Consider the following 14050-nt stretch of genomic DNA (forward strand, 5'->3'; position numbering starts at 1 on the left):
ATAGTTATATCTTCCGACAGCAATCACTTACATAGAGTGTTTGGTCTGAAACACGGGTCTGTCAGTCACTCTGCTCTGCTGTAAGCCGAGGAGAAAACTTTCCTTGTGTCCTACAACCTTTATCCAATGAGGAGAGAGAACGGCATAAAGGGGCGGTCCTCTCTGTGTGTGCAGCCAAGGGATGTGCGCGCATGTGGTGACGTAGGGACGAGGGCGGGGACTGCTAACTCCATCGGCTGACAAGAAGTCAGCCAAAACGACCGGATCGCTTACTTCTGCTTTAAATGTACATTTTCTCAAAACTTTATCGATCAATCTCTTCCAAAGATATCACTGTAAAAATTAAACCACAATAAATTAAATTAAAACAGGAATAAAAAGAGGAATGTGTCTGAAAAAAAAACTATTCCAACTTTGTGGGTAACAGTTTATAAGCAGCATAACTGTAGCAGTCAAAAACAGCAGAATATAAAAGAGTTATAACAAACAAATGATGTTATTGAGGCTTGAGGCACACCTCATGGTCTTCCTCAGCTGGAGGTTATGAAGATACTGTCCCAGTGTGACTAATGTAAATACTAAGTTATAGTTGAAGTGACCAGAAACCTGTCTGGTGTTTTCAGTCTCTCTCTCTCTCTGCTCCTCTGTCAGACTCAGACTTCATGCAGCAGTTTGTTTCGATGTGTTTCTGTTTCTGTTTCCATGGCTCCATGTCTCCGTGGAGCCGTTGACTCCTGACAGACTTTCGACATCATATCATGGCGTTCACGCTACAGTTTAACTCAGAGGAGAAAAAAAACCTGGATGCCTGAAAGAAGTTTGTCATACTGTGGCTGATTGTACACGAACATGAGAAACATATGCAGCAGCAATTTATGTTTTTTTTTGGAAGCAGATGAAGATGCGTGAAAACATCGACTAATAACTTTTGTTACAATTTCATTCTTTCCATTAACAACGAGGGCCACCATGTTTTGTTGTCGTTAAATTGTAAAATCAGAGCTCTGAGATGAAACCTGAGTTCCATACCTGTAATTTTCCGTTCAATTCATTTTTCACAACTCAGAGCTTGTTTATTCAGAGTTGCAAGTTGTCTTGATCGCAGCATTTATCTCCTCTCTAATAGAATAACAGAATAGAAGATGATGCCTTTATTGTTATTGTAAATTGTGTTTCTGAGACAGAGCAATATTTAAAACACCGATCAAATACACATCATAAAAACATGTTAAACAACAATGAATCTCAATAAATGAATGCATGACTGTGCATTATTATGAATGTGCAGAACATAACAACAGAGCCATAACAGTGTCTATAGAGGAGCCACAGAAGCTTAAGATGTTATAACTCTGTGGAGCTGCAGACGGATACAAATGAAACTCCTCTGTGTTGCTGTTCGTGGAGGAGAAGATCTCTGTCTCCTTCACATCAAGTGTCTCTCTCTGTGAGAATAGGCTCCTTGACGCTGAGGAGAGTAATTCAAGGCCTCTCGAAGCAGCAGGCAGCTCAGCTCACACAGGTTCAACCTCCCTGTGGTGTTTATCCAACACATAGACCTGGTTAGGAAGCCACATATATATATATTTATTGTTTTTTTTAATGGTTTTTTTCATTCAATGTGTTATTATAAGTCTTGGTTTTTGCTTGTTACTACACTGAGGTTCCAACACTGTTGCATTTCATCTTGTTCTCTGAGCAGGGTGACGACAGACAGATCCTTAGCAGGCTTCCCCCAGCTGTTCATTACACAACTAGTCGCTGTCTCAATAAATCAAGCAGCAAGAAATATCTGCTAAATTTAGATCTTAAAGGGATAGTTCGCCCAAAATTGATAATTCACCGATTTTCTACTCACCGTCATGCCAAGCAAGGGTTTGGAAAACGCTTTAAGAGTTCCAGGGGAGGTCCGGCTGGCAATGGATTTTCATATAATGGCGACGGATTCCCTGCTTACATCATACATCCAGTGGTTCACAACGAGCCACTGGGAGCTACTACTACAACAAGGCTAAAAACAGAGATCAAATTATTTTTTTCCAAACAACTTTTCCATGTGGCGGCTTCAGGACACTTGGGTCAGTACAGACGAGCAGTATGGAGGTATCAGGTATGGATGTTTCATAGTGTGTGTTTTGACGATTCAAAAGTGAACTCTGTCCACCGCCATTATATGAAAATCCGTTGCCAGCCGGATCCCCCCTGGAACTCCAAAAGCGTTTTGATGACTCCGAAAGTTCTCCAAAACCTTCCTTGGCATGACGGGGAGTAGAAAATTGGTGAATTATCGATTTTGGATGAAGTATCCCTTTAACTCACTTTGAAATCACTTGCATTACATCACATCCATTCATAGTGATACAAAAGTGAATTTACAGGCTGTGTCTTTGTTTTTCCCTCAGGTCTGGTGAAGGCCGTAAACACGGCCGTGGATCTGATCGTCGCCCACTTCGGCACCAGTCGAGACCCTGATGTGAAGGTAGGAGACGGCGGCGCTGAACTGGTTTTTCTAGAGTTGATTTAATCTCATGTTGCAGCAGCAGCTTTGTGTCGACCGCTGCAGTGAAGTGTAGGTCCAACAGGCAGGTGGCGCCGTTTGATTTCCCTACACTCCCTGTTATATTCCTCCCTGAACACGGACGTGAGTCGGAGCAAAACAAACACTCGTCTGTAGCTGCTGCTCCTCCTTAAGGTGGTTTGCATTAATCATTAACCCTTTATTATACTTTATGATGTGTGTGTTCAGCTGTTTTTAGCCGTCACATCCTGATCTGGGCTCAATAGATCCTGACGTTTCTGTATCCAGAAACAATCACATAATATGTTTTTGTAATGAGGAATTTAATTGTTCCCTTTCGTGCTTATTTCATTGGCTTCATTTCCAAACTGAAATCCTGGGACATGATGTGTTTATTTACTCAGAGCTGATGATAAGTCTGTTCATGAGCTCGGGGAGAACAAACACGGCAACTCACTGACTGCAAACATGAGGGAACTGACAACATATTGACTTTTGTGTCTCTATTGTGTCTCAACACACACAGTTAAACAAACAGACAAAGTGCTGTGCAGCTTTTGTGAAGTTATGTGTGTTTTCCGTCATGTCACCTTCATTTCTGTGACTCTTTGCCAGGCGAAGCTGGGGAACAGCTGGGTGAGTCCCAACGTGGGTCACCTCATCCTGAAGTACCTGTGCCCGGCGCTGCACGAGGTGCTGCAGGACGGACTGAAGGCCTACGTGCTGGACCTGATCATCGGGCAGCGGCGCTGTCAGCCCTGGAGCCTGGTGGAGGCCTCCACTCAGCTGGGTGAGGAGGAGGAAGAGGAGGAGGAGGAGGAGGAGGATTCGATTTGATTCAATTCGATTCAAGTCGATCCAAGTCAAAAACACTTTATCTGTCCCCATAAACAGCATGAAAGTAGCTTTAAAAGGCAACACATGTCACAGACTTAACGGTCCAGTGTGTTATAATTGTCAAGGTTTATTGGCAAAATCTGAATATACTAAACATGAATATATTTGTATAAGTGTTTAATCACTATAGAGAGCCTAAGTGGAAGTGACCTGGGACCTCAATTTAGAAAAAATCTCCATGTAAGTCAACGGGAGTCAAAATTTTATTTTGTGATCCTATTGAATTGTGTCATTTCCCGTTTCCCGTGTCAGGTGCTCCACTGCCTGTTACTGCAGTAGAGCGTCTTCACACAAAATAAATTCTTCCGTTGTCATTTTACAGCAAACTGCGGATTTCTTGGCATGAAACGCGATGTTTTAAATAGCTAGAGGTAATTTATTTTTCTCATGGAACAATTCAATCGGATCACGAAATAAAATTTTGACCCCCGTTCACTTAGATGGAGATTTTTTCCAAATTGAGCTCCTATGGCGACCTTACTTCCTGCTTCCACTTTCATATGAGGAACTGACTCGGAGGATAAACAGTTTAATGTGTGAAGTGTAACCTGATGTGTGTGTGTTTGTCTCCCTCAGGTCCGTCCACTCGTGTCCTCCACAGTCTGTTCTCCAAGGTGAGCCAGTTCTCAGAGCTCACCAGCCACAGCATGAGACTCAACGCCTTCATCTTCGGCCTCCTCAAGTGAGTCACTTCTCTTCAGACCAGTTTTTTTAACGTGCACCTCTGTGATCCTTACATTAACCATAATGGACCTACAAGTTGAGATCTTCAAGAAGGTTAGGAAGAAGAAGAGTTGCAACAGGTGGATTGTTAGAAAACATTGACATGAAGTTGTTGCACATTAAATAGATGCAGATCTCAGTTATTATAGATGCTGATTTCTTTTTTTTGTTCAGAGATCGTACATAGTGAAGGATTCAAAAGACAAATACTCATGTAAATAAATAATACACATAAATACATAATGATGCAACTGTCGCTCAGATAATTTGAACCAGTGTCAATAAAGCAAAGCTTTTCTCTCTTCTATTTGTACATACAGTATATGAACACACGATGAAGGCTACATCTCAACTATAAACACACTCAGTCTTTCATCCATTAAAAACCCACTCAGAGCAAATAAGTAAAATAATTACAGTAGGTATGACTTCATTTTCTCTGATTGCATTTGTATAGAACATATTCGTCTCCCCATGATGTAAATTTCAATAAAGATCCTTAATCAGTCCTCTAATGTTGAAGTGCCTGGTCATAACAACCTCCTGGTGGTTTTTCCTCCACTTGAGGCTAATTTCTTATTGTGTCGTCTTTGGTCTAGACGTGTTTAGGTGTTGAGTGTTTATTATTGCTTTAGCGCAAGTTTTCATGATTCACTCTCTTTTTCTGTTTCAGCCTGAAATCGTTGGAGTTCTGGTTCAATCACCTTTACACACACGAAGGTGAGACTTTAGTCTGTTAAGTCTTCAATGCATCTGGGTTTATCTATTTGTCCATGCACCTTATCCATCCATCTAAATTTGCACTTTCAAAACTGGCACTTTATAGAATTACATCGCTGATATCACTGCACTTTATGTGTATAAATCTGTACTTTATTTGAATAACTGTATTACTCACTGTGTATTTTATATTTCTACTTCTTATTCTTTTTCGTCTATTACCTGCCAAGGGACTATGGATGTAAATTAGCAGGCTTGCTAACTCTGACACATTTACATTTGTATTTATATATACTAATGTTCGTTAATGTGCATTGTCCCTTTCAAATACATAAATAGTCGTAACTTTTCTTGAACTGATATCTGATGTAATGTCTGTTTTTATTTCCCTCTCAGACATTATAGCCGCGCACTACAACCCGTGGGGTTTCCTGCCCCTGTCGCAGGGGGCCTGCCAGCCTCTCTTCGAGGAGCTGCTCCTCCTGCTGCAGCCGCTCTCCCTCCTCCCCTTCGACCTGGACCTGCTCTTCGAGCCGCACCTCCTCCAGAAGGGCCAGGAGCAGCTGCGCCGCAAGGAGCAGCTGCTCTCGGCCGGCCAGAGCGTCGACCAGTCGGCTCGCTCCACCTTCCAGCTCATGAGGGGCTGGAGCGCCACGGTGAGCGAGATGGTCCGAGACTCGAGCGCCAGCGCCGAGGCGAGGAAAGAGCGGGCGGGGCTGAGGCGAGAGGGGACGTGGCCGAGGATGGAGGGAGCCAAGTCGAGGAGAGAGGGAGGAGGAGGAGGAGGAGGAGGAGGAGGAGGAGGGAGATCAGGGATGAAGAGGGAGGGAGGAACGTACGAGAGCGTGACGGTCGGGTCGGAGAGCAGACAGGCGGCGACGATGGAGGAAGAGTTCAACAACCTGTGGAAGGAGAGGGGGATGAGTGAGCAGAGGGTGAAGGGCGTGGGGCAGGAGAGCCAGGAGGAGGACGGCGGCGAGGACGGACAGAGAGAGCGGGACAGGAGGAGGAAGAAGGAGCGCGACGCGGCGGAGGAGGGGCGCCAGCGGCAGGAGCGGCAGGCGGGCTGGTGGTACCAGCTCATGCAGTCCTCGCAGGTCTACATCGACCAGTCCGCCGAGGGCTCCAAGTTCGTGAAGACCGAGAAGAGGAAGAAGTCCTCGGAGCGACGGCACGGGCAGCCGCCGCCCGCCAGGGAGGGCGTGGTGGAGGGGGCGGAGTCCAACCACGACGGAGCGGCGGCGGCGGAGGGCTACAGGGGCAGGAAGAGCACCAGCAGCGAGGAGGAGGGGGGGGGCTCGGCCGGGTCCAGGGGGAGAGCGTCGTGGATGGGCAGCCCCCCGGAGTCCGTCCTCAACCACGACAAAGACGCCAAACCTCTGGAGGTCACTCAGGCCGCCGCCGCCGCCGCCGCCGCCCCCGCCCCCGAGGAGAGTCCCTCGCACGGACAGAATCTGCGTTGGGGCCGGCTGTTTGGATCGAGTCTCGGTTCTCCCTCCAGAGCCGAGGGAGCGGAGCAGAAGGTCAAAGGTCAAAAGACCAGGTGAGTTACAACGACAAGTATGGAAAAGTATGGAATTTGATTTTTATACATTTCAAGGTCTAGAAAAGTATGGGAAATGGAAACTATTGTATGGAAATGTATTTATCTTAAAGGGATAGTTCGACATTTTGGCAAATTGGCCCATTGCCATAATCCCTATAGTCATAGCAGTAGGTTCGTTACCTTTAATTGTCGGTGCAAGATATTTTTAGAACGGCGGAGCAGAGCCGCGAGCTGCTCAGAGCTACGCTACGGAGGCTCATGGGATTTCTTGGTTTCCCTCATCAAACTTATCAAATACACAATCCAACAACTCCAAAACGCTCTGGTGGACAAGTTGTGACCTGCACATTCACCACGCTATGAGATAATAACAGAACGTTACCAGACAGAGTTGTTTTAGAGGCAAATGCAGAGACTGCTTGATGAAAAACAGAAAGTGTTGAGAAAAGTATTTTTGATTCTGATCTTTTCCTGGGATTTGTTTCCATTTATAAAAGTATAGCCAAACACTGGTGTCAACCGACTTATACAACACATTCACCTTGTCGTTGCCTCTCCTCCCTCTCCTGTCGTCCTGCCTCAGACCCCCCTCAGGCTGGCTCGGTCTGGACCGGTCTGTCCTGGATCTCGTAGCTCAGACTATTGGAGCAGGGAGCGGGAAGAAGCCAGAGCTTCCGGCTGCTCCGACTCAGACCCTGAACGCACCGACACCGACACCGGCACCGGCCCAAACCACCGAAGCCAGACGACGGCCTCAAACCACATGGTGAGAAAACAGTTCACTGTCTCCTGATCTGTCAGAAACATTTGTCAGATCAGTCTCAACATCATTTTATCCAAATTTTAACATGAAATAAAACTTTTTTTATTTTTATTAAACATCACAAGTCATAAATTAGGTTAAACTTAAAAGTATCCAAGGTTTAAAATAAAAGGTAGTAGGGTGGTTTAACCCTTTATGTGGGCACTCATTTTAAATTCAAAATTTGAAGAAGATTTGAGATGATAAATAAAGGAAAAAACAACAAACCAGAAACAAGGATTAAACCCTTGTGACCTGTGGTGTTTAAAAACAATAAGTTAGGGGCGTCGCGTGGCGTAGTGGTTAGAGCGGGCGCCCCATGTATAGAGGCACAGTCCTCGCTGCGGTCGGCCCCGGTTCGAGTCCCGCGTCGGGCGCCATTTGCTGCATGTCGTCCCCCCTCTCTCTGCCTCCCCATTTCCTGTCTGTCTCAACTGTACTATCTATAAAGGCATAAAAGCCCAAAAAAATATACTTTAAAAACAATAAGTTACAGTATGAATGAACCAACAGAGAACAATATAAAATGATAATAATTAACGAGAAAATACAGCAAATTTATGAATGAATCTGTCTCTCCTCCTCCTCCTCCTCCTTCCTCTTCCTCCTCCTCCTCCTCCTCCTCCTCCTCCTCCTCCTCCTCCTCCTCAGTGAGGTCCGAGCTCTGTGCCACCACATCGCCACGGAGCCCGGGCAGCTCAGCTTCAACAAGGGCGACGTGCTGCGGGTGCTGAGCAAGGCCGACCCCGACTGGCTGCTCTGCTCGCTGGGCGCCACCCACGGCCTGGTGCCCATCATCTACGTCACGCTCAACAGCATGGAGGACAGCCAGGACGCCGCCGCCGCCGCCGTCGGCCACTGCTGAACTCCAGCTGCTGTTGACGACGACAACGAGCTGAAGCCGCCGCCGCCGCCTCCCGACTGGAAAAAAAACACAAAACACAAAAAAACCCAGTTCTTGGAAACAAACACTGTAGAGAAACATGACGAGACAGTTGTACAGTACAGGAGAAGCATGCAGGCTTAAAACACACAGACTCACATCTGCTTCACGGGGACGAGCGTGCATGCAAAACATCTGGAAAAACCAAAACCACCCGACAAGAAACAAAAACAAACAAAAAAAAAACCCAAAAGACTCTCAAACACACGCTTCTTCTTCTTCTTCTTTCTCCTGCTGCGCGAAGCTGTGCCACTCGCTTAAAACTCTGTGACTGTCCAGTGTGTTCGTACGGCGTCCATCAGCCACACCGGGACGGGCTGCACACACACACACACACACACACACACACACACACACACCACATGATGCTCTGTATGCCATGCCTAGCTGCATCCAGCTGTGCCACTCGTTGCTCAGTCGTTCCTCCAGGTCGGTTTGAAGTCCTGTTGCTTATTTAGCGGCAACTCATCTTTTTTAAAATCACGTAGAAGCCGAACCCCACCTCCCCCTCCTCTTCTTCTTCTTCTTCTTCTTCTTCCTCCTCTTCTTCCATAGATATATACACATAGATGCCGCCTCTGACGCTGCTGTCCATTGGAACGATACGTCAACGCGGCCGCCATCTTGGGCAGGGGGAAGCTGTGTCTACTGACTGCATTAGTCAACAGAGGCAGAGGCCTATGAATGATTACAATCGCCATAACTCACTGAATATGTAACTGATTTTCAAGCCGTTTGGTTTATTATAAATGTCAGACAACAACCCAAAAAAAATTATATATATTTTTTATTTTATTTTATTTTTATATTAAACATACACTTACATACTCAGACACACACCCACATGCATACATACACTGAAATTTGTTCTACAAGGGTCTGACCGGGTCTGTCTGCTTGTCAGAAGTACTATATATATATGTCTGTGGTCAGAAACCCCGTCCCAAGATGGCGGCCGTGTTGACGTGCCGGACAAGCCCGAATGCGGCATCTACATGCATGTATATCTATGCTCTTCTTCTTTTTCTTCTTCCTTCTTCTTCTTTTTCTTCCTCTTCCTTTGGTAAGATTTAAGGCGGTAGATGTAAAAGCAAAAGAAAAAAGCGATGCTGTCATCCAGCATATTATCATCATTATTATTATTATTCTGATGTTATAATAAGAGTAGAGAACCAAACCGGTGGAGGAGGAATCAAAAAAAAAAAGACGAGTTTGAATCTTTTTCTTGTGTGTCCCTTCTGTCTTATTCGATCACCGCTCATCGAAGCCTGTGTTTGTGGAGGAGGAGGAGAAGAAAAGATGGACGGACTGATCAACAACAAACTGACAAATTGCCTTTTATTCTTCCTCTCTTGCTCACAGGTCTGAGATCAGTAGGATGACTGACTTTGTTTAAGTGCATGTGACCTTTTTTCACACCTGTATTTCTCTCCTTTAATCCTCCTTTAGTCGGTCCAAACTGTAAATGCACACAAATGTGGTGAGTTTTATTTATTTTACTGAACCTTAAGGACGTCCAGTGAGACTGTCGAGATGTCTCTTCTCTTCTTTGAAATGTTTGCGAATTAAGTTTTGCATCCAGATCGGGGTCAGATAATGATCGTATCTTTGCCTTAAAGCGCTGGAGGAAAAAGAAAAAGAGAAAGTCAAACTTTTCCCTGTATCCTGACATTATTACAGTATATTTTCTATACGCTTCAGTCGACGTCTGGCCCAGATTTACAGTATGTCCATAAAGGACGAGTGTAGTGAAGACACAGAGATCTATGGTGACTATTTTTTAAAAAGGGAAAACTCCCCCGACACATGTTGTGATGGTGCCTGTGCTATGTTGCGTACAGTACACGCTACCTGTCATGGTGTGAAGAATAGTAATAAAAAAACATAAATAAATGTGGCCTTAGGTTCAAAACGAGTCGACACAGAATTAGAAATCACAGCTAATATTGAGTGTATACAGACGCCCAGTCCAAATATTACACATTATAAGATGGTAAGAAAAAAACAGAAATATTAATGTACATTTATTAAATAAATGAATGCTTGTGTAGTTTTTGAAAAACTTACATAGGATATAATTTTATTATCATTTTTGATTTTATTTTAATTTTTTGTTGCATCGTATTGTACAGTTTTTATTTTTCTGTATGATTTTTAACATTGAATTTCACCAAAATGATGATTTATTATTATTATTAATATTATCTTTTATTTTTTTCCTCGTTGAACTGTAAATATATTTAAGTCCGTCAATGATATAATTTCTGCCATAGATCTATATGTGTAAATGTTATTATCAATGCATTTTATGTTGAACACACAGGAAGTACAGGAGGATAAAGCTTTAGTTTCAGTGCTAACAGCCATCGACCTGCTGACGGTGACGCAGTACGAGTTGCCCCCCCATCCTGCCCCCCCTCCCCGCCCGCTGTGGTAGTGGAAGCTTTGGTTTTCAGTCGAACCTCCAGGCAGTTTGGTGTTCGTCCACTTCCTGTTCAGAGTCACATGGGACAGATTTCAGCAAATCAACACATAGTAGTGATGAAACCAGAGAGACGAGGAGGCTCAGGGGGAGAGAGAGGGGGGGGGGGACGACAGAGACGGGTTCAAACTAAGAGACGGCGTGAGATTGGAAACGTGTCGGAGAGATGTAAAAGAGACGGAAAGAGCGTCTCTGTCTCTCTGTCTCTCTCCCTGCTGCCTCCTCCTGCCTGTAAATACCTTCAGCATCAGTGACACTGCTCTTCTCTCTGTGTCCAGACTATATGATGTGTACGTATGACATTATCAAACTACTATGGATGTTAAATAACAAAGTGCTCATGTGATCACAAACCTAAACGGCTCCTGTGTCTTTATTTGTTGATTTGATGAGGAACAAGACAAGATGAATGCACATCACTACAGAATATACTACAGTGTAAACATACATGCAAATTTTTCGTTTATTGCTTTTGTTTTATTAAGGTTTACTGCTTCTTTTAAACAGACAAAAGGAAAAATTTGTTTTACCTTGAGGAAGACTGGACGTAGCAGTTGAAACATGTCAAGGTAAAAGGTTTTTTTTTCTTTTTGTTTATTTAAAAGAAGTAAAAAACTCAACAAAGAAAGAAGACATAATGAAGGTAATCATGCTGCTTTTGTGTATTTATATACTGTATCACAAGTGTCTCAGTGAAATTTAAGATTAAAAAAACTTGATAAACACAAACTTTAATATGAAGTTATACATAGAAGTTGAAGACCAGAATTGGAAGACACACCTTAGAAATAAACACACAAAAAATGATAATAAAAAAATATAATCATGAATAAAAAGGTAAATAAATAAGATAACATGATTTATTAGTGAAAAAAGCTGCATCCAAATCAGTTTCCTAGATCAAAAACATCAACATGAACCTCTCACACACTGGGACTCAGTTTCACCATCATCAGATATGACAAACTGTCTCTACAGTAGCTACAGTGTGTTTACTGGTGAGAAGGACCAAGTTCAGCCTCCAGGTGGCGCTGATGCTACAGACACATGTTCAGTATCATCAGCTGTAAATTCATTTTACTGCATCATAAACTGAAGACATTCAGTGTTAATCACAGAGTATTTTCATTCTCCTTTATCTTCAGTCTCTTTAATTCAGAGCTTTAACGTCTGTTGATCTGAGTTCACTGCGTCATGTTGACTTCACACCACCAGACTGAGTTATGTTAACAATACACCTGATCAATAACTAAATAAATAAACCGTGTCCTTTTATGCATTAGTTATGAACCTGCAGATCTGACCTGAGAGCAGTGTTTGGCCTCTGATATTGATCCTAGACTTCACAATGATACAAAACAAACAAAACATGTAGAAGTGTATCTAGTGACAGATGAGCTTCAGTCCTTCAACAAACGAGTAACATACACACACGCATACACACATACACATCTGTCTGTCCACACACTGTTTGCTTTATTGGGAACACCTGCTCCTGTGGTGTCAAACTCCAGAATGAGGAAAAAACTTCAACCGTGACTTGACGGTTGGAGTCAGTCGAGCTGGTCTGAGTAGTAGTGAAACAGCTGATCAGTCGTGTCAGTCAGAGGTTGAGATTTCACTGTGCAATGTAGCTGAGCAAAAGATGAATTAAAAGGCCTGTAGCAACCAAAAACGTAATAACAGCCAATAAAGTAATCATTTTGGCCATTTTAAATGTAATAAAGCCAATAATGTAATAACGTTCCAATAATGTAATAAAACTTTTGAGCTAATAACGTAATAACTTTTTGCCAATAATGTATTAAGTTATTACATTATTGGCTGGTAATAACTGGTGCCGATAATGTAATAATACATAATTATGTTGATAGCCTACAATGCTTACTTCTTCCGTTTGCAAACATATCATTATGCATGGTAGAAGTGAGAGAGAGAGAGGTGAAAGATAGTAAATATCTTGGATGACACGACTATGTCATCCACTATACCTATTTGTGATTGGCAAACTGCATAAAAGCCTTTAATTTTCAAGAACTGCCGTCATATTTATGTATTACATTATCGGCACCTATTACATTTTCAAAGGTTTTTTTAATACTAGGCCAATAACGTAATAACTTATTACATTATTGGCAAAAAAGTTATTACAATATTGGCTCAAAAATGTTATTACATTATTGGCAGGTTATTACATTATTGGCTTTATTACATTTAAAATGGCCAAAATTATTACGTTATTGGCCGTTATTACGTTTTTGGTTGCTACAAGGCCCAAGACACGAGAATAATAGCTGCTGCACAGCGATGGGTCGGGTCTGGGCTATTTTTTGGCAAATTTAGGCAAATTCTGAGCAGCAAACAGGAGAATAGGAAGACAAGACAGTTGACCTTACAAGGTTCTTCATTTTGCACCAGTTGAGGATTGAACCCACAACTTTTAGAACCAAAGACCATTGTCTATCACACTGAGCTAATTGAGGCAAGTGGCAGTTCAACAGTGGCTTCACAAATTGAGTAAACCATTCTATAAGCCAGTGTCAGGATAAAAAACAGGAAAACTGACATTGCGTGTTCGTTTATTCCAAGAGAGGACAAACAACGACGTTCCGGTTAACTATTTATTAAATTGGATCATCAAAGGCATCTGATACAAGAAACTCTCCTGTTCAGGAAATCGCAGTCTGCAAGCAGTTAGCTGCAACCACCATCCCAAGAGAGCTAGAATTCCCTGTCTTCTGCCTAAAACAAAGGTGTTACATTAATTTTAATAAATTGGCACTATGTGTGTGTAATTAATCCTTATTGGTCAGAAACAGGTGGGGAGTGGCTGTGGTTTAAACTTAGCCCTCCCTTCGTTGGTGCCCTCTGGCTGGCACATGTTGGTCCCATCTTCCCAGCACACAAACCTCTGGGCCTGAAACACAACAAAGCCCTCCCTACACTGACATAACTTTCCACCCCGGTGTCTGAGGGGTCAGGGCAGATAATACAGACCATTAAAGCTCTTCCTCACAATGCTTCATTCAGCGGGCCACAGGCCTCTCATCCTCTCCTCCCTTCGGCCTTGGAGATGTTTTGCTTTCACTGTGGCTCTGTGTGCTCTCAGCTTACCTCTGAATGATCAAACAAGTTACTGGTATTCATTGCATTATATTATAACTCAATGGGTTAGTCAAAAATATAAGACACAATAGGTTAGTTAAAACATGAGACTAAACTTTACTACTACTTATAGTGAATGCATAAACAGGTACATAAAGGCAAATGTTTCACACCACGCAGGATTAACTGGTTTAATTGGGTAAAATGAGTAAGTGCTCAGTCTAATAAAACAATCATCAGTGAGATATATTCAGTGTTGATCAGTAATGTCAAAGTGGAGAATATATGTTCAGTGTTAGTTCTGATGAGATGAC

The 14050-nt window shown here is 43.1% G+C and overlaps 1 protein-coding gene across 1 annotated transcript; it reads left to right on the forward strand.

The window, feature by feature from the left end:
* Positions 1-2343: 2343 nt before the first annotated feature.
* LOC146959996 (AP-4 complex accessory subunit RUSC2-like) lies at positions 2344-10984 on the forward strand. The gene is made up of 7 exons (XM_085772719.1): positions 2344-2479; positions 3134-3308; positions 3992-4097; positions 4812-4858; positions 5255-6401; positions 6988-7170; positions 7858-10984. Exons 3-7 carry the CDS (start codon positions 4063-4065, stop codon positions 8069-8071), a joined length of 1626 nt encoding a protein of 541 aa, XP_085628845.1. The 5' UTR covers positions 2344-2479; positions 3134-3308; positions 3992-4062; the 3' UTR covers positions 8072-10984.
* Positions 10985-14050: the final 3066 nt, after the last annotated feature.

Source organism: Trachurus japonicus, unplaced genomic scaffold, assembly GCF_045865225.1.
Source record: "Trachurus japonicus isolate A0001 unplaced genomic scaffold, Traja_1.0 AP030799.1".
NCBI classification, from domain to species: Eukaryota; Metazoa; Chordata; class Actinopteri; order Carangiformes; family Carangidae; genus Trachurus; species Trachurus japonicus.